We start from the raw sequence: 27,024 nt of genomic DNA on the forward strand, positions 1-27,024 counted from the left end.
TGGTAGAGCACCTGCCTTGCCAGCATAAACTCCCAGGTTTAATTCCTAACATCTCTAGGTAGGGCTGGAGGAGGCCCCTTCCTGATACCCTGAGGATCCACTTCCAGTCAGTGTAGACAATACTGAGCTAGATAGAGCAATGGTCTGACTCGGTAGAAGGCAGCTTCAAAGTACCAGGCTACCCAGTGGTGGAGCTTCATGCTCTGGCACCGGGGGTGGGGGTGGGGCTGGCGCCCATTCTGGAGCCGTGGCGCGCCTCCCGGAGGGCCGTGACACACGTTCCGAGGGTGGGGCGCACGTTTTGGGGGTGGGGCGGGCGCCCACGATGGCGCCCCTTGGAGCCCGCCGCTCGGAGCGGCCTGCCCCTACCGCCCCTATCTTCCTACACCCCTGAGGCTACCCATTTTCCTGTGAACTTCTTCTCAAAGCTGACATAACTAGAACTGGCCCTACCATCAAGCCAAATGAAGCACCCACCTCAAGCAGCAATAGTCATGATGAAGTGTTGGAGGATAGAGCTTTGTGTGCCACTTAACATCCCATAAGTGAACCTGCTGGCCACAGGTTCAGGGCCCCATTACTAGTGTTGAAGTAAGATTCAATTAGCAGTCCAGTTAACTTCACTACTTGGAATGGTGAGGGAGGAGGGAATTTTGTCCTTTGAAATCAGTACATCAAGCTACTGGTTTTTGGAATGGAGCAGGGGCCAGAGGAGTAGAAGTGCAAAGCCGGAGTGGAGTTAGACGAAGCTTGATGGGCTCCAGGACTCATGCCTGCTAACATTTGAATACCCTAATCTGGCAGATTTTGTTCCCCCTTGCCTCTCTTCTAGTAGTCCTGCCCCACTGTTATTATACCAGTGCCTGGCAATGCTGAAAATGAAACCAAAAGTGGGGAAAAAGTGGTGTGAAGAAAACAGACTGTTGGTGTTTTCATAATTCTATTAATTCAAAAAGCTAAATAATACTATTAAAACACACCATATGGGGCTATTTTAAGACTGAAGAGTGGGCTAAGTGTTGGTGCTTTGTTTTTGTTCTGCTCAGTTTGTAACTTCTAATATTAAACAGTTTACAGCTGGCCACCTACAAATCTTATCTTCCTTAAGTCTGCGGAGAAACACAGAGCTCTTGCACAGAGCTCTGCTTTGATCTTGCAGCCCAGGTCCTGCAAACCAGATCTTCCTCACACTAAATGATGAAATAAATGGTTAGGTAGTATGTGGATGAAATGGATGAGAGTTGAAACCAACTTCAGGATGTTAGATAAAATCCAAGAGTGGGTTGGGGAGGGTAGATTGCCCTTATCAGAGGAGACTACCCTCCATCCTAATGGAAACAGCATGTATGCAGATTGGTGGAGAAAAATGGTGTGCAGGAGATATGACAGAAATTGCTGAGTGCTAGATGACATCAAAGGAAGATAAAGTCAGTGCAAGATCTCAGAATGTCCACATGAAATGGCTGGTCATGGGGGAAGATGGGGTGAGCTCAGAGCTCACCTAGAACGTTCCCTTCTGGATCGTTACAGTAATTTTCAGGCTAGCTCTGCTCCTATCTTACCTGGCAGCCATCAGTTATGAGGCAAGCCATCAGAGCAAGTGGCCATGTAACTTGGATTTCCCAGCACTTTACCTGGAGGGTTTTGCTACTCGTAGCACAGAGGAAGCGAGGGGTATGTGTGGAAATGCTGGCAGGCTGTTAATTACAGGTGCTGCTTGGCTGGCGCAGCGATGTCCCGTTGCTCTCCTGGCAGAGCTGCGTGGCGGGTGACAGACTCCATGATAAATTGATATCCCGTTTAGCATCAATTTTCCCTTCTCTGGTGGCAGACAGCTGCACTAATGGGAAGGGACAAGCGCAAATGAAATAACAGGGGCTGATGGAGCAGGTGCCCCTTTTGCAAGACAGACACAGGGGTGCCAAGAGCTCTGAGCAGCTAGCAGGAGCTGGGGAGGGCAATGGGATTTGCTTTCAGTAGCCCCTCAGTTCCCGTGTCATGGGCTTGCAGGGAAGACTCTCTTCCCTGAGATTTTTGAAGCTGACCTGAATTTAGAATCTTCAGGAAAGACTATACCCCAAAGATACCACCTCTAGCTTATCCCCTTCCCCATATCTACACACACGGTGGTTTCCATTTAAAAAACAACAACAGATACAGAAAGTAAGAGTTGCTCAACCATATAGTGAATGTGTTGAACATGGATCTTGTGCAATTCGTGGATGGTCAGGAACTTCTACAAGTGTTTCTTGATGACTGGAAATCTCCCTCTCTAGTCTTTGGAAGGCCAAGTGCTTCAACTAATGGGAGAGGCAGGGGGAAGTGTTGCAGTTTTGAACTGGGGGCTGGTGAGGGCAACAACCATGAGTTGGCAGAAAGTTAATCACGTTGGGATGCAATGGCAATCTGGGAATTCAATGCAGGATCAGTGGTTTTGCAGTCTGTTTAAATAGTTTATGGTGGCTTCCAGACAACCTCTTTATTGAGCATTCATCCTGATTTGTTTGCAGGGAGATTAGAAGACACTGGTTATTTATTGAGCATTCATCCTGATTTATCTGCAGGGAGGTTTTATGACATTGCCTGATGCAGTTGCCACCAACACTCTCCAGTGCATTTCCCCATCACTTGGCTTATCGCAAACAGGTCCAGTTTTGGGGGAAAGTGGGTTTGTTGCATAAGAGCTCCAAATCAACTTTAATTGTGAAACCTGAATTTGATAGTTTGTGAAAGTTTATCCCACCCCAAATAGCAAAACTCTGGAAGTGCCCTAATGTGGCTAATATTCTTTGTTTGAATGTTTGTAAACAACTATCACACACAAATGGCAGAAGTCTGCAGTGTTCACTCTTCTGGAAGAGATTACCCCCCCCCCTCCTGCTGCTGACTTGGGACTTTTCACCACTGGGGAAGTGGTAACCACTGAACAATACTAATTTGTCTATTTGCAATCAGGCTGAGCTAACATACGCTGAAGAGGGTGGATCTTTTGCATGGGTTGGTGGTTGAAACCCCCTTTTGTGATTTGTAAGTAGAGGAAAGGAGGTTAGTAATTATTACAGAATGTGCCCAAATAAGGCTGCTGGCACACATGATGGAAAAATGTGCCTTTGAGGCTGTTTCTTGAACTGTCAGTGACCATGTGTGGATGTTGTTATTGTGGGAGAGAAAGCAGAAAAAGAGCCCTATTAAACTGAAGTGTTTAGCCACACTTACCTTTTGCCCAGCTCTTTCCAGGCACAGGCCTGTGCTTTAAAGATCCATGTCTGAGCGCTCTTACCCACCCCCACCCCCTGAGCTTTCACTGCTCTTTAAAGCTGAAGCTCAACAAATGGCAGTTCAAATGGCAGGTTTTTGCAGACTGCCGTTTGCTCTGATTTAGAGGTAAAGAATGGGTGCGGAGGAAATATAAGTGTGTACATTCCAGTTAGTACAGTTCATGCATTTGCAATACAGATGCGTGAAATGAAGAACCACTGTTGTTGTCATTTGTGAATAGGCCGTAAAAGGATGTAACGATTTCGTATCTGCATCTCGTGCGTTCTTTCTTGCTCCAGAGGGCATATTGATGCTCTGCTAAAATTCCCTTTCACATGACTGGAATTGGCAGAAACTAGTTAGCAGGGCATGTGTGAGGGGTTACTTTGTATAGCGCCTCCTTGCCTAGCTTCACAGCCAGGCGGGGGCAGAGAGGTGTGGGTGTGACCACGGCTCCCGGAGGCTTAGTTAGCCCAAGCACTTGAGATTACTGTGATGGGCACTGAGCCTCTCTGGCTGCCGGCATAAAATTGAGGCTTTAATCACAGACGCGTCAGGCAACTCAAAGAGATGGTTCCCGCAGCGATGCTAACTCTGCCCCATGTGTGCCACGATGCCTGGGTGCCTTGATTGGGCTCCGTGTGCCACTGAACTATGGCTGTTCTGGGGACCATATCTTTGAATTTCCCAGCTTGCGTACATTCAGAATCCTGGCTGTAAATGCAGCATTAATGGAGCTTTATTGTTTTGTTTTCGGGGACAGGAAGGAGTGAGTGGTGGGGGATTTGTGTCTATATGTACGTGTTAGGCATGGAGCAGCAAATGTAAAACTGGCAGGAGGCATTGTTTTTCACTGGAAGCATGTGTGCATGGTTACGTGCACACACGGCGTGCTGGCTGTGTTCCCCTGCCCTCCTTTCTTCTGCCAGAAAAGGCAAGCGGGGTCCTCCTGATCAACTCTATCTGCTCGCACTTTCTCCAATGTAGCCACTACCCCAGCAAAGTCCCCATCTGGAGTGTGGCTCACAGTCTCGCCCCTTGAGCTCCAGCATAAGAGCATCTGAGCAATTCTCCCACTGCACACACTGCCTTGTGCGTTCACGCTCTGCTGGCTCTGCTCCATCCAGCTCCTTCCCTCCTCCCCAGCCTTTCTGTAGGAGAGAAAGCAGACAATTGAACCCAGGAAGCAGCCGTAGACCAAGTCAGGCCACCTAGCTCAGTACTGTCTATACTGAACAGCTGCGTCTCTCTGGGGTTTCAGACAGGGCACATTCCCAGCCCTACCTGGTCGTGCCTGGGATTGAACCTAGGCACCCTCTGCATGTAAAGCAGGTGACATTCCACTGAGCTACAGCCTTTCCGCAGGAACTGGAAACAATAGTTCCTAGTTGGGCCTGGAGGTGGCTACAAGGGCAGCCCACAGACAGAAAGGGAGGTTTGCAGCACCCTAAAGCAGGACTTGCCTTCACCTGTTGTTGTGTTAAATTCAGGCAGTCACACAGTACAGGTGTTCAGTAGCAGGGTAGTGTAAGAGAACCAGGGAGACGTCGTTGATAAAGCAAACAGGTTTATACTGAACTCCCTGAGCCAGCTTTTCTGTTGAGTCAACATAGCAAACATCAGTGAAAAGCTATGCGAACAGCTTCTGACACCTGCTGAACAAAGGCCCAGAGTTGGCGCATCTCAGGTTCTTTGTCCAGGGACCCATTTCTGGTATTTAAAATGTATAAATGCCAAACTTGGAGCACTCTCCTGTCCTCAGTGATTTCATTTCTTTCTGGCTGTGTGGAAGTAGTAGGGATTTGTGGCGGGGATTGCCACAGGTAAATCAAAGGGCTGGCAAGGAAATGACTTTCTGGGGCTTCCCTGCCCCTCTTAGTTCTACCCTGTTCCATTCCCTCCCTTGGTGTTTATTCCGAGAGGGGAGGAGGGAGTGAACCCTCTTTCCCTCCATGCACATCCACACTGCCATCTCCCTGATGGAGTGCCCTGCTCTCCTGTCAGCTCTCCCCTCCCTGGCTGGTGACTCAGCAGGTGCATAATAAAAGATTCATGTTTCCCGTTGGTCGATTCCGTTTCTCCTCCAGGGTCTCCCTGGTCAGGCCCAACATTGCTCGGTTTATGAGTTCTGACAGGAGAGAACAGCCTGAGGTGGGTGGCTGCAGGCAGATGACCTTTCGAGGCACAGGTTTCGCAGCTGAGGGGGGGACGACCGTTTTTGCTTGAGCCTCAACTCTCCTCACCCGCACAGGCATGTTTTTACTCCTTTCCTCTCCTCCACAACCCCTTTGCACTCTGGGCCTGTACACCCCAAAACAGACAGAGATCCGGGGCTGGCAGACGAAGCAGTGAGGGGGGCCACTGCTCCATTGCAGCTCCCCAATCATGTATGCATTCTGGCCTGCTCCATGCTGCTGCAGTATCATTACAGAAGTTTATGGTGCTATTAGCTTTAAAGTTTTATAAAGCACTGCGCAGGTGACAAGTTGAAAAGTAGGCATCACAGAGGGAGGGGCGTGTGCCACCCGGCAGCCTGGAAAATGAGTGCTCTGGTATAAGCAGAGTTAATCGTGCACAATTACCTGGCTGACGAGATCCAGAAGGATATGGACAACAACAACAATAGGAGATGCTTTGCGCTGAGGCTCACTTTGCACCATTAACTTTTTCTTTTAATGTACACAGAAATAGCTGGGTTTGGATGTAAATCATGTTGCTTGTGCACCCATGCTGAGCACATGCTTGCAAATGTATGCTTTGGGGTACATGCTGATGTGTCAAGTTAGGAGCTGTTGTGGTGTGAATGCACATTCACCACGTGCAATATCTTAAACTGTAGTGGTGCGACCTTCCAGCAGTGGATAGTAGTGGTGGGGAGGAGACACTTACCTGACCTCCTGGCACATGAGCCACTGTTGCCTACCGGGAGGGGAAAGGCAGCAAGCAGGGTGGCATGGTGCAAACACACTTGCAGGAGCACCAGATTGGCTCCGTAAGTGCATGCTGACCTTGCTGCTGCTTTGTCCCACCCAGTAAGTAGCAGCAATACATCCAAATGGAGCTCAGAGGAGTGGTGCCACCCCACCATAATTTCTGCTGCTGCTGACTAAGATGTAACTAAGTATTTAAGAAAGGGTATAGCTGAGATCTCTTTTTTCTGTGCAAAAGGTAGGATATAAATGCAAATAAATAAATAAATAAATGGTTAAGCTGTGCATGTTGTTAATGTTTTAAGCTGTTCTAGATTCTCCCCCCTTTTTGGTGTGTGTGTGTGTGTGTGTTTGCATGTACATACATACCCGAAAGTGAATACTTCTCTGCTAGTATCGCCTTTCATTTTATTTATTTTTAAAGTCTCCAGTGGCATATGTACCGTGTTTCTCATATTATAAGACACGTCTTATATTTATTTTTTCCTCAAAAAAACACACCATGGCTTATTTTCAAGGGATGTCTTATTTTTTTCTTCCTCCTCCTGCCGCGGCCGGCATTGCTGCTGCGCCTATCACTATGTCTTATTTTCGGGGTATGGCTTATATTCCTTGAATGCTTAAAAATCCTGCTATGGCTTATTTTATGGGTATGTCTTAAAATATGAGAAACAGGGTAAGAATGACATGTAAGACTGATGAGATCCTGAGTATTAGGCTGAAGAGCAAGTTCAGAGGGAGCTGAACCAAACATATAAAGAAACATCAATGCTTTTCAGAAAGCCGATGACCGGATGGCCCAGTGAGGTTACAGGCGCGCGCACAGCACCAGAGTGCCATACCAAGAGCAAAACCCTGAAATGAAATATCCAACGTGTCAAGGAACATAATGGGAAATCCAGTAATGGCCCCAAATGACACCCAATTGACAATCAACTTGATTGCTCTTTTTGGAGCAGACATGAACCAACGCCACTGCTGACGTTTGAGAACTACGAAGTGGAGCCAGCAGTAAAAGCTCAAGCCATAGGTCCATAGCCCTACCATTAGGCAGCAGGAGGCAGATGCCTCAGACAGCAGGTGCACCAAGGCAAGGAGCAGTGCACCATAAACTAGCCTGCTTCCCTTCGTTGTGGTGGAGGACACTGCAGGTGTTCCTATAAAATTCAAGTGTACATGGAATGGTGAGGTCACTATCTTGTCCTTTGCCTCATACAGTGTGTTTGGGGTCAGTCCTGTCAAACCTCCCTCCTTAGTACAAGGCTTCTAGGGACTCTTTGGTCATTATGGCTTGACTTATGGAATTGTATGTCCTTTTTGGAACAGAGCCCATTGATTTCTATATGTTTAGGTACCGTTGATCATGATGTTAGAAAAGGTGGAAAACCCTAACCTATTTGTTAGGTAAAAAAAACCCCTCACCCAGTCCACACTGTGGGAGACATTCCACTGGGTTTTTTGTGGTTTTGTTTTGTTTTTTGCATTAGTACAAAGATTAGCATTAGCACATGCAGATTTCCCCCTTCTCCTTTCCCCACACATTCCTCTTGCCCTCCCTGAATCTGCCCTGGATGATTAGGTGGGGCACAGGGGGATGAAAGGGAAAGATTGTTCTGTTTTGTATGGAAAAATCTGCTTAGAACTTCAACCCTACATATATCAAACTGCATTTGTGTATTTCCATTGATTTCCCTTTCCTTTTGCTTAATGAGCTTTACTGCTTTGTCTTGTTCCACCTACTCCTCAGCACTGTGCCTCTAATGAAAGTACTTTGCAGTCACCAACTAGTGGTATAAACCACTAGTTTGAGTCCCTACCTCAAACGATAAATGGCACAGGGTCAATCAGTGCAAGGTGCTCATGCCTTATGTTACTTCCCAGCCAGTCTCTTTTGCTTCCCAACTTGTGCCTTGGAAGCACAAACTACAGGAGCAACTCAGCACAGGGTACATAGTTCCTCTTTCTTATCCAGAAGCATCCAGATGTTCAGCAAGAAGAAGGGGCTGGTGATTCAGTCCCTCTTTTCCACCTACCCATTTGCTCCTCCTTCCCTGCATGGCAGCCGATTGATGGCATTTCAGCTTTCAATAGAAGGAATTCATGTATTTCCCTGCCTCCACTTCAGCTGGGAAAGCCCTGTTGCTGGGGGGGGGCACAAAAACAAACCACCCACCCACTCACGACTGTTTCTTTTTCTTCCCGTGGCATCCAGCCTTTTGTTTACAAACCACCCACACTTGTGCTTGCTCCAGCCCCGTGGAAAATGCCTGGAAAGTGCTGCAAATTTGAACTTGGCAAAATGCTACAAGGTTGGACTTGGCTTTGTTATGAATGCCTGGGTAACCTCAAAAGTATGTCTTAAGCCAAAAAGGCAGCCCATCCAGAAGTTCCTTTTCCTTGTTGTTTTTTTATGTGGCCACATCTCTGGGTTCATTTCCTCCTGTGGAGGAATATTCACCTGGAATATTTCTGTGGCCACGGATAAGCACAGAAAAGGCCAGAAGAGCAAATTCTGAATGGGTGATCCTGAAACCTGAAGACTCGGTGGATAGATACAGGCATACCTCGGATATACTGCGGGTTCAGTTCCAGGTCACAGCAATAAAGTGAATATCGCAATATAGCAAGTCACAGGTTGGTTTGTTTTTTTGTTTCCTAGTGCATGTAAAATTTACTGCTGAAGGGGAAGGATGGGCAGTGCTGGCAGGAGGCTTCTTTCCCCTGGAAGCGACTGTGCTGCCTTCAGCTACATCCACATCCTCTGAAGGAACAGTATCTGCAAAACACAATAAAAAGAGTTATGTCTGTACACGTGGGGACTCCCCAGTGCCCTCTGAGCTGGCAGCATTTTTGACTGTAGAGTGGCTGGCTGCCCTACTGACCAAGGGAGGATGCACTTTTGGAATTGGCAAAGGCAACCAATTGCAGGGTTGAAGCATGGTGGAAGATGAGAGAGAATCCCTGGCTATGGCAGTGCAGCAGCTTGAGCTGAAAAGTGAGACTATAGGTCTGAAGAGGCTGGCAACCTGCTAAAATCTCTTGATTTGTCATTGTCAATTAGAGAAAGACCAAAAGGCCAATCTAGTTGCTAGTGAGGCCAATGCTTTTTCTCGTAGCAGCAGAATTCATTCACGGCCATGCTAGCAGGTGGTGGAATGAACTGTGGAACCCAAAATTCAGTTTCTCTCGCTGCATATCTACAGCACAGGAGCAAGAGGGTACAAAGAAATCTGACCAATGCTAAAAAGAGTCCACCTCCCTTTCCCCTAATTTTAACCCAAAAGAGGAAACTACAAATATGTATTAATCACCCACAGAGGTCACTTCTGTTCCAGGAAAAGACCAGAAAAATACAGCCCCCAAATGAGACTGTGATTATGCATTGCCGTATATGAACAAACATTCCTGCTTGTGGTGCTGTATCTGGTGGCAGGCAAGAATTGATTGTTTAGTTTTACAGTATATATGTATTTCTTTTTCCGTCCGTTTTGTATTGGGGGGGGGTTACATTCATAATATGTTTTTCACAAATCTTAATAAAAAAAACTGTGGGGGGAATTGAAGCATAACAGGAGAAAATATATAAATGGTTTATTGTAACTGCAGTTTAGAATGAACACTTTTTTGTAATAAATGGTTTATGCAAAATAGAAATCCAACTAGGGTCCAGTAATAAACAGCACATAAACTCACATAATCAGGGGTCACAGTGGGCATGTTATAGCCTAAGTTTAGCACTTTAAAGCCCCATTGATTGTAATGGGAGAAATGTCTGTGTACTCATTAAGTTCCCTTGATTGTAATGGGAGGAGTTAACAGTGCTAGCTGTAGTCCTGATTGTGCTCAATATTCTGTACTATTTAGGGGGGAAATCTGGCAAAGAAAAAGCCCCGTTGTACGTCAGTTTGCTCTAGTCACTTTTTTGAAAATAAAATTTAAAAGTGCAAATATTATTTTATTATTATTTATAAAATTTCTATACCACCCTTCATATGGAAATCACAGGGTGGTTTACAATGTAAAAATACAAAAATACCACTGCTTCTTTCAAGCAGGCAGGGACCACCACCTCTTCAAAGGAGACATTAATCACCTCCCTGGCCCAGCAGCTGCCCCATCTCTGCTAGTTTTTATTAGCCAAGATGGGCAAGGGTCCAGAGCACAACTGGTTGCCCTGACTGATCCCAACACCTTGACCACATCCTTGAGCGTTACTAACTGAAACTCATACAACATAACAGAACTAGACAATGCTCTGGACCCCTGTTGAGATTCATCTACAGTGGAACCTCGGTTTATGAACACCTCGGTTTATGAATTTTCGGTTTATGAACGCAGCGGACCCATCTGGAACGGATTAATTCACTTTCCATTACTTTTAATGGGAAAGTTTGCTTCAGTTTATGAACGCTTCAGTTTATGAACATACTTCCGGAACCAATTACACCCATGTTTCAGTTTATGAATGCTTCAGTTTAAGTACTCCGCGGACCCGTCTGGAACGGATTAATCCACTTTCCATTACTTTCAATGGGAAAGTTCGCTTCAGTTTATGAACGGTTACTCCGCGGACCGTCTGGAACGGATTAATCCACTTTCCATTACTTTCAATGGGAAAGTTCGCTTCAGTTTATAAACGCTTCAGTTTATGAACAGACTTCCGGAACCAATTGTGTTCATAAACCGCGGTACCACTGTACTGTAACAGTGGAGTCAAAGTCCTGGTGGACTCAAGTGAATCTATCCTCAAAATGCTTTGCAAACAAATCAAAACACTTTGCAAATGATCTACCATTGGCTCTGTCACCACCTTCAGGTCAAACTGTAAAAGGCCCTAGAAAAGCTTTGCTGTCCAGCATAATGAGGATGCAATAGAGGCAGCAAAGTATGCCTTATATGCTGTCTTCAATCACTACCACTAGGTAGGCTCAATGATGAGCCCTCACCAGTGTTTGGTTGCAGTTTTCCTCCACTCACATTCAAGTCATTTCCCAGCTTGCTTCCTTCTCCTCCCAAGCTCTGCAGTATACCAGGTAGCTAAACAAACTCCATGAAGTAAGGGAGGGTGCTCAGGAGCAATTGTGTCAATGGCCTGAGCCATTCAGATGTTCAGAAGTTGGCCAGGGCTTCAACAGGAGCACCAGTCATATCAGCCCCAGAGCCATCTGGAAACCCATTTGATCCATCACCCTTGAGGGCCAGCCGTCATAATAGGTCCCCCGCCTCTGCACAGGGGAAGAGGTGCTGAAAGTCTAAATCTCAACAGGAAGTGATTTGATCATTAAAAGGGAGTGGTGTCAATACCCCCCTTCAGATTACCCTTTTCCTGCCCAGTTGAGAAAACAAGGTCCAGAGTGTGGCCTGCCACATGTGTTAGGGTGGTGACATGTTGGGGGAGCCCCATGATTGCCTTGGCAGCCATTAAGTCTTGAGCCACCCCAGAGCCAGTCATCTCAGCATGGATGCTGAAGTCTTCAACACTACCTCCAAGACTAGTTCTATCAGCTCAGGCAGGGAGGTTGCTGGGCAGTGAGGCGTGCAGTAAACCAGCAGAATCCCTAATCTGTTCTGATTGTCCAATGCCAGGAACACACACTCTAGATCCACCCCCCATGAACAGAGCGCCATGATGCTGCACCCAAGTATCCAGGTGGGCACAGCTGGGTGAGTCCAGCTCCACCCTGCTCACCCACCCAGGTCTCAGTGATAAAAAGTCATTGTTAGTGAGTTTGCTTTACTCTCTGGAAAGAACTTTTATAAAAGTGCTTTAAATATGTAATAGGTATTATTGTTCCCCTCTCTCAAATAAGCAAAACCAAACCATTCATTCCTCTGAATCTTTTGAAAACTGAACTCCCAACATCAGCAGGTTGATTTGGGTCTCAGTGACCACAAGACAGTGGCAGAAGTGCACCACTCCCCCCCCCACCATTCCAGAAAGTTATACCCCATTGGTGTGGGGGGTGGGGGGTGTAGAGTGGATAGAGGATAGAATGAAGAAAGTTATCAATAGCAAATTGCTGGTTCTGAAATGTGCTCTGTACTTTCCCAAGGGACTTGTTTTAAAAATTCCCTTCTGTTCAGTGGTTGTTAATAGTACTCTCAATTTCTCAGAGCACATGCTTCCTTCCCTTCCCAGTTGGAGAGCAAATCAACCCCCCCCCCCCAAAAAAATCACATCTAGGATTATGGAGTAATAAAGCCTTCTATCAGGATAACTCTGTCCATTTTTGTCCTTTTACTGTTGCCTGCGCTGGTTTTGCTTCAAAATGTGCAGGGAGGACATGCCTGGGTCTGGGAGTGCCTCCTCACCAACATTTGGGGACTTACTATGATCCTTGGGCAACAAGAAATATGGGGCTTGGTGAGGGTGCTTGTAGGGGCATGGTAGATGCTATTTTGGTTTAAAACAGGTGGGGGGATTTTTCAGTTGCTCATCACTCCCCAAGCAAACTCCCTTCCGGTTCCTCCTTGATAGACTAGGTATCATTGCCACCCAATTCTGGAGACTCGGGAGAAGAAGACTGGATACCTGCAATGTAAGACGGCCCGGCATTATTGATTAACTTTTTTAAAAGATGTTGCTAGGAAGTGGAAATAGTTCACCTGGTTTAAACATTAATTCTTCCATGTGAGACTTATCTACATGTCTGTCACTAGGTTTCCCCGTGGCTCTTCATATTTGACAAATGTTGTAGTAAAACTTGGGGTGCACACTTGCCATGGCAGAATTGCACACTCACTCAACACTAATATACCGTAATTGAAAACATGAACCATGTTTTCTGTAGGTTGGCAGCATTTCAACCACAAGCCTTGGGCTTTCAGTACCTTTCATGTTAATGTTGCAGTTGCCCTAAACATACCCACCTCTGCCTATTCCATCAGTCAAAGCTGACTGGTGCTTAACCCGAACATCATGTGACTTAGCAGTCATCCCAAGAATTACCCCTATGAAATGACCAGTCTGCGATCACATGTAACTTCCATAGCAGTGGAAAATAGTACTCTAATGCATTGTAGAGAAACGGTGTTGGCAAATCCAGTAAAAAAGATAAAATACTGTAATTAAACTTGGCTTATGCTAAGTAAACAAAATGCATGTATTGTATTCAGTAATTTATGTGATCTGTTAGAAATCAACGTTAATTTGTTAAACATACTTAAATTGAGAATACAGGGGATATTGCAGAGAGACATAGAGGGGAAAGGGTGCGAGAAAAGGGTGGCAATAAGAGAACATGGGTGGCTCAACAGAAAAAAAGTTTGACCATCTCTGACCTCAGCTGTTCTAGCTGCAGAATGCCAGAATGCTCAGAAGGGCAGTTTCTCTATTTTTGTTGCTAACTGGGAAGGTTTAAAACACAGCTTTCAAAACTTTTCATGTTGATGACGCACTTTTTAGACATGCATCATTTTCACAACACAGTAATTCAGTTTTACTAGCAAACTGGAGGTTAAACTAACCCCTTTCCAGCCCTGGGAGGAGCGCAGGAAGCATTCACGCAACACACCTACACAATGCAGCCGTCACACTAATGTGTCGCGACACACAGTTTGGAAAGTTCTTGTTTAGAATCTGTGATCCAGTGGAAACTGATGTAACAGACTCAACAGTCTCTGCTTAAAGTCACAGCTCTGCACGGAAACATCTTTGGTCTCGGAGGAGAAATATTAGCATTTGCTGTCTATAGTGCTGAAGGAAATGGTGCAGCAGCAGTACAAAGGATATAGCCATGAATGTTCATAAATGGAAGAACACCATATTGTGGGATGAGCACGTGAGCCATAGCAAGAGTAGAATACGATCCATTGTTACAATCCAGAAGTGTAGCACGGTTACTAACCGTAATGAACAATGGAGGGGGGGATGGGTAAACATACAAATGATGGATGAATATGTGGATACATTTATATTCCATGAGAATTCAAATGAAATTTCACTGGCTTATTATTAATTAAAATATTTCTTAACCACCCTTCATCAAAAGAAGGGTTATTTACAAAAAATGTAAATAAAACAAAACCACACAGCATGAGTACAATTTAAACCAACAAATAAGTATAACAAAATAGAACAAAAAAACACCAAAAGCTAACAAACAAATGAACCACAATTCCAAAAATTATCTATGATTAAAATACCTGGACGGAGGGTTTTTACCTGGTGCCAAAAAAAACTTACTTGCCTCCTTAGGGAGGGTATTCTAAAGACAAGGTGCTACCACAGAAAAAAGCCTTCTCCTTTGTAGAAGAAGCATAGTATACCTCTGCTAAAGGGGGAAGGGTCTTTCTGGAAGATCTGGGTCCCAAGCTGTTCAACTGAACAGTAGAGCAAGTATAAAACCAACATTCCATTGATAATCTCTATAGATGCAAAACATGCCTCTCTGGGGCATGTTGTCCCTGTGTTCAGCCTAATGATGTGAGCTGGTGAAGTGCATGGATTGCAACTTTGCAATAGGGTACTGGTTGTCCTACTTCTCAGGCTATGGAGCTGGGTTTGCACTGGGGTCAGAAAAACTGCACTGTCTTCTCAAAAGACAGGCTGCTGGGGTTGCTCATTGTTCCCTGCTACCTACATGTGTGAAGCCAACCAGTGATCTGACTCGGATCATCTGGACCAATATTGTCCCTTCTGGTTGGTAGCAGTTCTCTAAAGCCTCAAATTAAGAACTTTCCCATTCCTGTTACCCAAGATGCATAAAGCATAGCTGCCAAGTTTTCCCTTTTCTCACGAGGAAGCCTATTCAGCATAAGGGAAAATCCCTTTAAAAAAAGGGATAACTTGGCAGCTATGATAAAGGGAAATGCCAGGGATTTAAATTGGGGCCTTCTGCTTGCAAAGCAAATTCTCTGTCATGCAGCTATATCTCCCCTGCCCCTGGAATGAAAGAGCAAAGGTGCTGAATTTCCCTACATAATTCTGACGCCAGAATTCCGGGTGTTTCTGTACATCTATATTCTGTACATCAATACTCCTTTGTTGTGCGCTTTCACACAATACCTGACTCTAGTTTGCCCTTGCCTGGACTTCGAAAGATGGAAGGAAAGTAGAGGAAATTGGATGTTTTCCGAGAAGGAAATAGAAATATTTGAAGAAGACTGCGCTTTGAAATACCTTCCTGGAGTGAATATGACAGGCACCAACCGTGCACTCCTTTTGGCTAATATGTTTTTATTTACCCTGGCTTTTGTGCAGAGGTAGTCAACACAGTATTCTCCAGAGGTTTTTGGACTCGCCTTCCCATCAGCCTCAACCATCACAGCTACCCCAATCTACAGCACCATGCTAGCTGGTTAAATAGTTTCTGGTTTTTTTTATTTTTGAACAGTTAATTATGTGGTTATGATATTTATTACTTGTTTCAATATTGTAGGGTTATTTGTCTTTTTATGTACATTGCCCTGTAATTCATATGTGTGAAAGAAGGTGCAGTTTAGCAATTTTAAATGTAAAAATACTGAGCAATATGTCTTCAGCTAATAAAAGGTTTGCAAATGTTCAAGTCTACCCATTAAGCCTATTTATTGGAAACTGCAGAGAGACTTAGGGCTTATCCAAACTTACTTTTGCCCCGTTCTTTCCAAACACAGGTCCATTTTTTTTATATATAATTATTTATTAAATTTTCAAATAAACACATTTAAGACATTATACAAAACAAACAAACAAACAAACATTCAAAATACATACATCACTCTTTTTACCAATCTTATTATTCTTAACCTAAAAAACATGCTCCGCCGAGCTTGACTTCCCTCCCTCGCCTCAAAAGGTGTTCTAATCAATTCTTATCTCGCAGTTCCTTTATATCTAATCTTTAAAATCAATTCGTAGGATTTATTTCACGCCTGCAAGTGTCTTCAAACCTTTACAGTTCATTTCCATATAATCCACAAATTTACTCCAATCCCTTAGAAACCTTGTCTCCCTCTGGTTTCGAATCCTGCTAGTCAGTCTCGCTAGTTCTGCATATTCAATCATCTTTGTCTGCCAGTCTCCAATTGTCGGTAAGTCCTGGGTCTTCCATTTTTGGGCTAATAATGTCCTCGCCGCGGTTGTCGCATACAAGAAAAGGGTACTGTCCTCCCTAGTTATCTCTTGGCCTATCAGTCCTAACAGAAAGGCCTCTGGTCTTTTGGGAAAGGTATACTTAAATATCTTTTTCAATTCATTATATATCATTTCCCAGTATCCTTTAACCTTTTCACATTTCCACCACATATGATAAAAGTCCCCTTCCTTTTCATTGCATTTCCAGCACATTCTGTTACTCATTCTATACATTTTTGCTAATTTCACTGGAGTTAAATGCCATCTATACATCATCTTCCAAACATTCTCTTTCAAAGCAGTACATGCTGTAAATTTTATTGTTTGGTTCCATAATTTCAACCACGCATCATATTCAATATTATGCCCAAAATCCTTAGCCCATTTTATCATTACCTCTTTTGTCAACTCATCTTTAGTATACCACTCTAACAGCAAATTATACATTTTGGACAACAATTTTATTCTGCCACCTAGCAGCTCTGTTTGAAATTTGGACCTTCTCTCCTCAAAACCAATTTTTTTATCTTTCACAAATACATCATTAATTTGATGATATTGCAACCAACTCGTCAAGTATACTTTAACCTCTTCATACGGTTTCAATTTCCAACCTTGTTCCGATTGTCTTAAAAAAATTTCATATGTTGGTCTCTCACCTTCCATATTCACTTTTTTCACTATGATCACTTCCATTGGTGAGATCCACCATGGCGTCTTAGTCTCTAACAAGGCTTTGTTTCTTTCCCATACTTCAAATAGCGATCTTCTTATCACATGATTCGTAAATCCTCACAGGTCCATTCTTAAAAGTTCCTTGTCTGAGTGTTTTTGTTGTTGTTCTTTTTGCCCCAGGACTTTCCTCACGAAAACCTACTCTTTAGCACTCAGAGTAAATGTCAATTCGGGTTTGCCACAGATTTTTGTTTGCTCCGATTGAGCTTTTAAGAGCGGGTTTCCACGGGGAAAACTCTGGGACAAAAAATGTCACATTTGGACACTGAGCTTTTGAGTGCGGACCTTTCCTTGAAAGAGTGAAGGAAAGGTAGGTGTGGATAAGTTCTTACATTTAGCACACACTAGAATAAACTTTGCACCTGTTGAAAGACCTGGGAACAAGTTTTCCAGGGAAGATCTGGAGACGCATCCTCAGGATGTGTGGATGATAAAATTCAAATGAACATCTAGCCAGTGTTGTTTTAGAGTTATGCTGAGTTCTGGGTGCATGCAGGAGATGTAATTATATTTAAATAATTGGTGGACTTATTTATTTATTTATTTATTTATTTCCTTACTTACTTACTTACCTTATTTCATACCATGCACTTTTGATCCCAAATGACCTCCTCCCCGTGCAGCTTGCAGATGCAAGCAAGAAATAATAATAAAGCAATACAACAGTATCTAGTAAAACAGTTTAGAACAACATCACCACCACCACCATCATAACTTAAAAACATAGTGTCAGCATCCAAAAGCATCCTTAAAGAGCCAAGTTAGTGATGACTGGACCAGGTGGGCCCACCGCAGAAGAAAATTAGAAGAACCATAGCACAATAACTGAAGAGGCCCTGTCTCGTGCCACACAGAGAAGATCCTCTGACACTGAAGGCACAAAGAGACACATGTGGGATTGTGAAGTCCTTTAGATATCTTAGTTTCAAACAGGTGTCAAGGACTACACTCTGGTAATGATCCTGTAAACCTAAGCAGTGGTATGGTAGTTCCTTGGTAAGCAGCCACTATTTTTCTTTAAGGGTGTAGGGAGTAAGTAAGCTGTTGTTGCTCAGTGGACAGAAATGCACCCTGTGTATGCCCAGAGGCAATTTTATTGTAGACTCAGCTCTAGTATTAGGTTGCATTCTGGCATAAGTGAAGCCCTGGGCCGGTTCTATTTTCCTCTGTACGTACTGGATTTTTGTTGGTGAATTAACTTGGATGGAGGTAAATAGGCAAGGCTGAAGAAAGGATTGAGTACAAGAGGACACCCACAGTATGTGAGGCAACTTAACCACTGCATGTTCCCTCCCCAATTTTATTTTGCATTGAATCATGCTGGGCATGACACTTTGATTGTATCCACATTCTTTGGAAGAGTAGCTGTGCTGTTTGTCTAGTAATGTTTGCGTGGTGTATGTGGGTTTTTGGTGTTTTTAAAAAAGAGAAACCCCATTTCCTGACTAATGTTGCATGTGGCCTGGATGTATTGGGTGCTTCCCCACCCCCTTGCCCTCTCTGCTGCCCACCCCGCTATGCAGACGCCTGCCTCCCATCCCATGCTCCTTCCTCTTAGGCTTCTCTGTGCAAAGAGTTGAACAGCCTGCAGACGAACCAACCATGATGGCTGCACCAGCCCCTCTGGCGGCACATGTATAATTAGACTGGACATCTTGTCATCCCAGATCTCCCCAAAGCGGTGCTGCCTACAGCCCCCATTGAGAGCCTGACCTGCCTGTGATAACAAGCACTACAGGAGGGGCACCAACCAACCCTTCTCTCTCTCTCTCTCTCTCTGCCGAAGGTTCAGGAGGCTCTGCTTGGCATGAAGCAGAGAGACTCATGCTTCGACCAGCTGGGCTCTGCAGCCACATTGCCTTCAATTAGATCAAAATGAATGATAACTCCCAGATTTGAGCCCCTTTAGCCATGGGGCTGAGCATGCAGCTGGCATGGTCTGAACCAGGGCAGAAGAGGGACCTGGGAAAGGGACGTCGTTCCAGCTTCACCAGGATGGGGCCAGGATCCAGGGAGCAGGGAGCTTCCAGGGTGGCTTCTAATTCATTGCTGCTGCCACCTGCCCACAGTCATGATGGGGCAAGGATGTCACCCAGGGGAGCAGCTCTGCCTGAGTCAGCACAGGGGGAGCAGAGTTACTACCTTGTCAGGCTTAAAGCTGGGTTACTTAATATTTCCTTAAAATTAAAATAAAATTGAAATCTTTATCTGCCATCTGCATGCCTTTTCACCTGCTACTGGCTTGCTACTTCATCACTCTCAATCTCTGGGAAATGGTAAGGCACGGCTGCTATTAAAGTGGGGCATGTTTATGCTTCACAATGCCTGTTTGAGGATACTGCCTCCTCTTGCTATGGGATGCTCGGTCAGCAGGGAACGTTTAGCCCTTTTGCTGGCAAGATCCAGGGGGTGTTATTGGGTTATTGTTTTTATTTTGATTTTATATATTGTGATCTTTTCTGTGAACCACCCTGAGACCTCCAGGTACAGGGTGGTATATAAATTCAAATAATAATAATAAAATAATAATTCAGCACTAGGGGAAAGAGATGGGGCAAAGGCATAGCCACTTGGACCCATGGATCCAGTTGGACAAATGGATGTGTGGATGAACCCTAAGTGGCATCCTGCACTTCTCCCTGCTAAATTTGGGTTTTCCCAATCTCTGAATAATCTGATAGGAGGAGGATCCACTGAAGTACATAGTGTGGGTAGGCATTTTTGGGTTTGTTTTTTTACATGTGTGGTGACATTTTGCCATCTACTGTATTGTCTCACCTCCTACTTCCACCAGCCCAAAGGAAAAGATGTAGCCTGCCTTTTCCCACCAGTTGTTGCTGAAAGCACATTCCCTGTATTTTTAAATAGCTTTTTTTGTACCGAACTGCTTTTGAACAAAATAAGTGTATTAACAGCAAAATTTAAATTTTTGCTTGTGAGTACAGAAGAATCTAGACCCTCAGTCTAGACCATCGGTCTTAAACAAACAGTATTTAGTTTGTTTTTGGTTGTTAGTTTATGTTGTTGGTATTTTTGTGTGGATTATGAGTGCTGTAATGCTTTGTGAATTTTATAATGTGACTTTTCTAGTGGTTGTGCTGCTTACCCTATTTTTTTAGTTGTTTGGTAAATAGAAGGTGATTGTTCTACTGATTTGTAGTTGTTTTACTGATGATTTGTTAATTATTTTATATGACTTAACGTTGTGATGTTTATTATGTTATTATTTACTGTTTGTTAGATGCTTTGTGACCCATCTGAGTTAAAAGCAGCATAGAAATATAATGAATAAATGAATGTGGGTTCCAAAGAAGGAAGGAAGAATTTGGGGCGGGGGTGGGGAGAGAGCAGCATGTAAAGGAGTCTGCATCACCCGTTCTTCCCGTCTACCCCCCCCCCCGCTTTCCAGGCAGCATCCTAGCAGTGGATGCAACCCTCACCCGAATCTTTCTGTCTTTCTTCCGTCTCTGCATTGATTAATCGCCTCTATCACCTCCTGACACCGTACTTGGCATTCACGGACTAGAATTTTCGCAAACGTTGAATGGATGGAAGAAATGCATTGTTTAACGCGGCTGTGATAAGGCAGAGTGATTAAAGAGTGCTAAGGGTTAACTCATCGGCGTTAAGGAATTCGGAGCCGGGGAGGCCAGAGAAGGGACCCCCGCCTGCTCCCCGCCTCTGAACCAGACTCTTTCTGGTTATCTGAATGTGGCCTCCAATAAATAAACTTGAGCAGTCCGGGCAGGGGGGGGGCGGTGCGTCCCTCCGCCCCAACCCATTGATTTAGGACCCCCGCCCTCTCCTGTTAATATTAATAGGAGGTTTCCCGCCCCGTCCCCGGTCCGTCGCCCCCGTCGCCCACTCCTCCTCCTCCCGCTGGCCTGGAGCCACCTTGGCCTTCCGCTCTGGGCATCGATCAGCGCCCGCTGCTCAGCCAGGAGAGACCTGTCCTTCCGTATTGACCCGCGGGAGGGACGTGTGTATTCCGTGCCAGTCGATTGCAGGGATCGAAGGCGTGTGAGCGTGGCGCTCCTGGGTCCGGATTTGCCCGCTGGCATCGGCCGGGCGGAGTGAAGGTCGCTGTGACCGGCTGAGCCTCGGGGCGGGGGTGGCAGTGCCGCGTGGCTTCCGACTGCGAGAGGGGCGCGTGTTTGGGTGCGAGAGTCCGCGCGGTTCCTGTCTCCTCGCAAGGCGTGCTTTCCGCCGCTGCTCGCCCCCCCCCCCAAACAACAACAACATCCCTTTCTCAGGGAAGTCGGACTCGGGTTTTGCCCCAACCAAGCTGCGGGTGGTTGGGGATCACTTCCTCACAGTTGAGAGTACACGCGCTTGGCGTGCAGAAGGGTCTCCGGGAGCAACCCCCGGATCTCCCTAGCTGAGCAACTGCCAGAAGCCACCGAGAGCCGGCGGCGGCGGAGCTAAATGGGCCGATGGCCTGGCTCCGCAAGAGGGCGGCTTCGCAGCGAGCGCAGCGCGTGTAGTTCGGCTTGCGGGCAAGAACTTTGCTGGCTTGAGGCTCTCCGGAGCCCGTGTCCGCCGGCGCTTCCTCAACTGGGCAGAGTTGGCGTGTTTGTCTTTCCTGGACGCCGCCCCACCAACTAGGCCGCACTGCTCCCCGCGCTCCCCTCGCAGTCTTGTCCCGCTCTGCCTGCTGGGGGCGGCCGGGGCACCCCCAGGCCTCCTCTGCTCGGCCTTCCTGGTCCCGCGCCAGCTTCAGTTGCCGGTGCCCGGTGGGGGTTTTCCCTGGCCCTGATTCCACTTTGCCAGGCAGAAGCGGGGAGGAGGCGGCCGCGGCAAACAGACCCTTTTGCAAAAGCAATTAGAACTGCCTCCTAAGCAAACGGGACTGGAGGGAATCAATGGTGCAGGGAAAGCGGCTGCGCTGCAGGCTGGGTCTGGGCAGTGCCGCGGTCCCGGCTGCGCAGCCTTCATTTTCCTCCAGAAAGCACACACCACACACACACGCACCCGCTCCTCTCTACCCTGCACACCCGCGCCCCGCACGCCTGCTCCTGCCCTAATCCCCAGCAGCTGCGCTCCCTCCCTCCGATCAATAAGCCTTTCACTTTTTGCCTCTTGTTTGTTCCGTGGGGAGCGGGATCGATGGGAGGAGGGGGCGTCTCCTCGTTTCCGCTCCCCCTCTTTGGCCGCTCCTTCTCCAATTAGTCAGCCCTGGAGCCTGCGGGCGGGGGGGGGTGTATTGCGTGTGAGAGCGTGTGCGTGTAGGGGGTTGTTGTGCCGTCTCTGCCCGTTGGACCCGAGCACCAGCCGACGACGCGGGAGGAACGCAGTCCTCTTGTCGTCTTCTTCCCTCTCTCAACTTTTTCCTCCCCTCTCTCGTTTTCCTTTGCTTTCCTTTTGCATCTTTGCATCTTTAGCGAGCAGGTTTTCAGATCAGCGGAAATGGAGGAAGGTAGGAATTAGGCGGGGAGCTGTCAATGGGCAGCTGCCTTGGGCACTAGCAAGGGGTACTCACTTGGAGGAAGTGGGTGGCAGGCAGAGAGAGAGAGAGAGAAAAAACCTGCCCTGCCTGAAGAGCTTGAGCAGCCCTGAGCAGCAGCAACCCCAGCAGAGGCTGCCTTGTGCTGCCTCCTTTCCTTGGCACAGACTTTGCCAGCTTACAAGCGATTCAAACAAGTGGCTCCAGCATCACTTTGGAGTGGTGGCTCCAGAGAGCGAAGAGGCTCCCGCTGCCCGGCTCTTCCTTCCTTCCTTCCTTCCTCCTTGCCGCTTGCCTGTCTTTCGCGAGCTTCCCCCGCTTCTTCCTCCCTCCTTCTCCCTCTTTTTTTTTTTTATTTGAGGATGAAATAATGTTGACATGCCTTGAATTATTAAGTATCCCCTGGATTTTATTAGCACACGATGCCTAAATGCTGCCTGTATCTGGTGGGGTCTTAACCGGGTGTGCAGAGGAGCGGCAGCGGCACACACAGCGGTACAGGGAGCGGCGGCAGCGGCGGGCAGATCTGACAGCTGGGCTTGTGCAGATAAGCGGACGGAAGCACAAGGAGATCACTAGTGAGACAAGGCACAGAGGCAGAGCCCTCCGTCCGGGAGCTCCCAAGAGGCTGGGCCAGGCTCCCCGTTCCTGCTTCACCTCCTCAGCTGGGTTTACTAATTTAGGGGCGTCCTGCAGCAGCCAAGGGAGAGCGGCCGGTGCCGGGCACCCCAGGCTCCCGCTGCCTCCCCTCGCTGGGGGGGTAGCGTGCTGCCTGGTGCCTCAGCACAGATGCCGATTGAGATTGTCTGCAAAATCAAATTTGCAGAGGAGGATGAGAAGCAGGCGGCGAAAGAGGAAGGGGACAAGGAGAGCTTGCTAGAGGAGCCCAGCCAGCCACACCACCGTGACCTGGCCGCCTTTGCCGGGGCCAGCACCCTGCACGGCCTGGGCCACATTTGCCGCCCAGGGCAGCTGGGGGTCCGCCAGGCTCTCTGGGCGCTCGCATTTGTCGCCTCCCTGGCCTTCTTCCTGTACCAGGCGGCCCGGTCAGCGCTCTTCTACCTGGAGCACCCGCACGTCACCACCCTGGACGAGGAGGCGACCCAGAAGATGATATTCCCAGCTGTGACCATCTGCAACATCAACCGCTTCCGCCACTCGGCCCTTACCGACGCCGACATCTTCCACCTGGCCAACATGACTGGGCTGCCGCCCAAGGACCGTGATGGACACAAGGCCTCTGACCTGCTCTACCCCGACCCTGACATGGCCGATATTGTCAACCGCACTGGGCACCAGCTTGAGGACATGCTCAAGAACTGCAGCTTCAGCGGTGAGAACTGCTCTGCGGGAAACTTCACGGTGGTGAGTACTCATTGTGCCTTTCCTGCGCTCTCTAGGCCCTTCCGTCAAACACTGGTTGGAATGAATGCATTGCTGGTACCCATGTTTATGCTTAGGTTGAGTTTGCGCCTCAAGTTTCGCTGTGGGAGAAAGTACAATAATATAGGAAACTGCCTTATATCCAGTTGAGACACTTGGTCTGCCTAGCTTAGTATTGTCTACACTGACAGGCAGCGGCTCTCCAGAGTTTCAGAGAGGAAGTCTTTCCCAGCCCTACCTGGAGATGGCTGAGATTGGATGTGGGACCTTTTGTGTGCAAAGCAGATGCTCTGCCACGACTGACAGTGAGCTGTGGTCCTTCCCTAAAGAGCAGATTTTGTGGCCCATGAACAGCTCTAGAGCATGGGTGATGAGACACCAGGTGCGTCAGGTAACATGCAGGCAGGGAATACAGCTGTATGTAAGACATATGAGGGAAAAAGAGGCATGGAGATAAGCAGATCGGGCACTAAAGGAAATGCCCACTTCTGGTCTGGGCAATTCTTTTTATCTTGCTAGAGTAGCATGAGACGAGGAGGGGATAACCCAGTAAGTTATATGAGGGAAGCTGTAAGTCAGGGATGGGGAACCTGTGGCCCTCCAGGTGTTGGACTCCCATCATCCCTGACCATTGGCCCAGCTGGCTGGGGTGGAGGGGAGCTGGAGTCCAACAGTCTCTGGGGGTTTGCAGGTTCCCGCATGCTTGCCACAAGCTCTCCAGGTGCTTGGAGAAGATGGGAGCTCCCTGGGCAGTGCTGGCTACACTTGGTGGTTCCAAGATTTTGTCTTCTGTATCCTCAGAGATGCCGCTCTTTCCCCAGTTCCAAGCAGACTGTGCCCCCCCCCCCCAGCTTGGTGCCTATGGTGGCACTGTCACGGTCCCAGTCAGGGTGGCACAGCAACCACTCCACCTTCCTCTTCATGGCACTTTTGCTGGCATGGCTGTGCCTGCACTATCAGGGAGGCTTCCCGCCGGGTGGAATGAGCTGGCCCCGCGCTTGCTCTAATATTGAGTCTGAAAATCACAAATCCCCGCTGTGGTTTGGGGAAATAAATGTGCTGAGCGGGCGGAATACCTGATGGGACCCTTTTCAGACCATAATGACTCTGGAAATGAGCTGCTTCTCTCCTGCGGACATTGGAGGCTGCTTCGCCTTCTGATCACTCTGTGCGGAGGGGCGGGTGGGAGGGGAGGGGAGGGTGGTGCAGGGCAGGGAGAAGCTTAGAAGGTGAGGCTGAGAAGAGAGAAGCCAGGGCCATGCATGAGCACGCACGCCAAGTGGATCTAAAGACCACCTTCCTTGCCAGGGCCTGCCACAGATGTACTTTCTTGTCCCAAACACTGCTATAGGGGTGCATGTCTGGTATGGCAGACCCAGAGGAAACACACGGCTCAGGACCCAGGAGCACACCACACCTCCCCTGGGCCCTATGCGAAACCTGCCCCACAGTTGACAGGGGTTGTCTGCTGTCCTTAGTCGCATGAACCCCTTGCAGGCTGTGTCAGAATGCAAGAGACTCTCTAAGTTACAAGGGTCTGTGCTGCACTCACAGTTCAAATTTTTTTTTTTGCTCAAAATCAACACTGAGAATATTCTGCAGTCTGTAAATATTGGACAAATGAAGCTGTAACCCCTGGAAATCCTGCTCTAAGTACCACTGCACACCTCTTGACTTTGTAACCTTTTTGCTGCTGCCCTTACTGGAATGTAGCTACAGAGGGCTTTTCTTTGGAGCAGCAGGATGGGGGTGTTTAATATTCCCCTTCCCTATGTTGTTTTCTTGATCCACACCTGCTGTTTGCTCCATTAAGGAAAAATGCAGGACAAACAGCAGTTCAGGAAGAAAGGATTTTTCAGCAAAAAAATGATGCAGCAAGGAAGGGTTAAGCACCCCCCTTCCCTTCCCACTGCTGAAGGAACTGGCAGTCCCCTGTGACTGCATTTTAGTAAAAAATCAAGGAAGCAAGCAAACAAATGCAAATAAATAAATGTTGGAAAACCCAGTCACAATTCTCCCACATAAGTTGTCATGGACCCCAGAATTTCACTAGAAATTGCCCACATTTTCAAACAAGATTTTTGTCTCTTCGAGGGCTAGAAACTTGCTTTTTTATTGTTAAATGGAAGCTTCGGGGAATTCCCCCCTCCAGCATGCTAAATTCTGGCCCAGTACACAGAAATGCAGGCAGTGGTGGCCCATTATGCAAGGAAGCAGGTTTTCCTGCAAGAGTGGGGAATATTGATAGATGGGGGATGCCCCTCCAGTGGGTACCCAGTGCCAAAGTCATTGCTTTGATGCGTGTGGTTTCAGGAGGGATATCCTGCGATGGCCCCTTGGGGGCAGCACACTTGAAGGGCAGCGGGGTGGGGGAACAGGACCTAAATATTCACTTTGGGGCTGGTTTTGTTAGTAGCTTGGGATAGTCCTGATCTCTGCTTTTAACCAGTTTCAGCAGTTGCAGCTCTGGATTCTGAGGAATCCACAAAAACGAAGGGAAATGGGGCGTTTGTGGGGTGGGGTGGGTGTGTAGAAATTAGGGACTAAGTGACCGTGTGGTTCAGAGGGCCCCTGAGGAGGCAAACATAGTCACAGTTCTCTTTTGGAAGGAGCTGCCACCAGCGCCTACCCTCGCTGTGGCTGCTCTCTCTCGGGCTGCTGAGCTGCCTGCCGCTCGCGTCGTTGCATCGCATGATGAATCCCCTTTAAAGATTCTGTAAGTAAGAGCCGCGCTCGGTAAATGATCTCCCTCTATTTAGCGTCACAAATCCACATTCTTTATGGGACGGCAAATTAAGGGGCCGCCGGGAAGATTCCCCAGCGTAAGCATCTCGTGTGCAGTAAAGCCCGGCAAGCGTAGTAAATCTTGGTGGGTTGTTTGCTGAGCCGCAGCAGCGAGCCTCTCCCCGCATCGGCCCCAACTCCTGGGCACCCTCTGCTCTGTTGGAGCTGGGTGGGTAGTTGGGAGGACTTGCCTTGGTGAGTGGGCTATGCACACAGGGAACGTCTTTCTCCTCCACCACCTTGCCTGCAGTGATGGCCGCTGAATGTGTGTGTGTGAACCCTGCACCTTCGGCTCAAGAACAGCCCCCCCCTTCCATCGCTTGAATTGTGCAGAGAAAATCAATTGGCTCTTTGTCCTCTGCTGGGCAGGAGATTCCCCAGCAGCCTTGTGTCCTTCCCTTGCACCAGCTGAGCAGGGTGGGTGGGAGGCAGGG

General features: G+C 47.4%; 1 protein-coding gene across 5 annotated transcripts in view; it reads left to right on the plus strand.

Annotated features, from left to right (window-relative positions):
• ASIC4 (acid sensing ion channel subunit family member 4) overlaps nt 1-27,024 on the plus strand; it is a 262,965-nt gene that overhangs the window by 133,043 nt on the left and 102,898 nt on the right. For 3 of the 5 annotated variants that reach the window (XM_060277950.2, XM_035126707.3, XM_088653078.1), the window contains exon 1: nt 22,923-23,788. The exons of the other annotated variants lie outside the window; for them this stretch is intronic. In XM_060277950.2, coding sequence (XP_060133933.2) covers nt 23,213-23,788 — 576 coding nt within the window. In that variant the 5' untranslated portion in view covers nt 22,923-23,212. Of the gene's footprint in view, nt 1-22,922; nt 23,789-27,024 lie in introns of those variants that run through there. 5 annotated transcript variants of the gene reach the window in all.

Source organism: Zootoca vivipara, chromosome 1 (genome assembly GCF_965207765.1).
Source record: "Zootoca vivipara chromosome 1, rZooViv2.hap1.1, whole genome shotgun sequence".
Taxonomy (NCBI): Eukaryota; Metazoa; Chordata; class Lepidosauria; order Squamata; family Lacertidae; genus Zootoca; species Zootoca vivipara.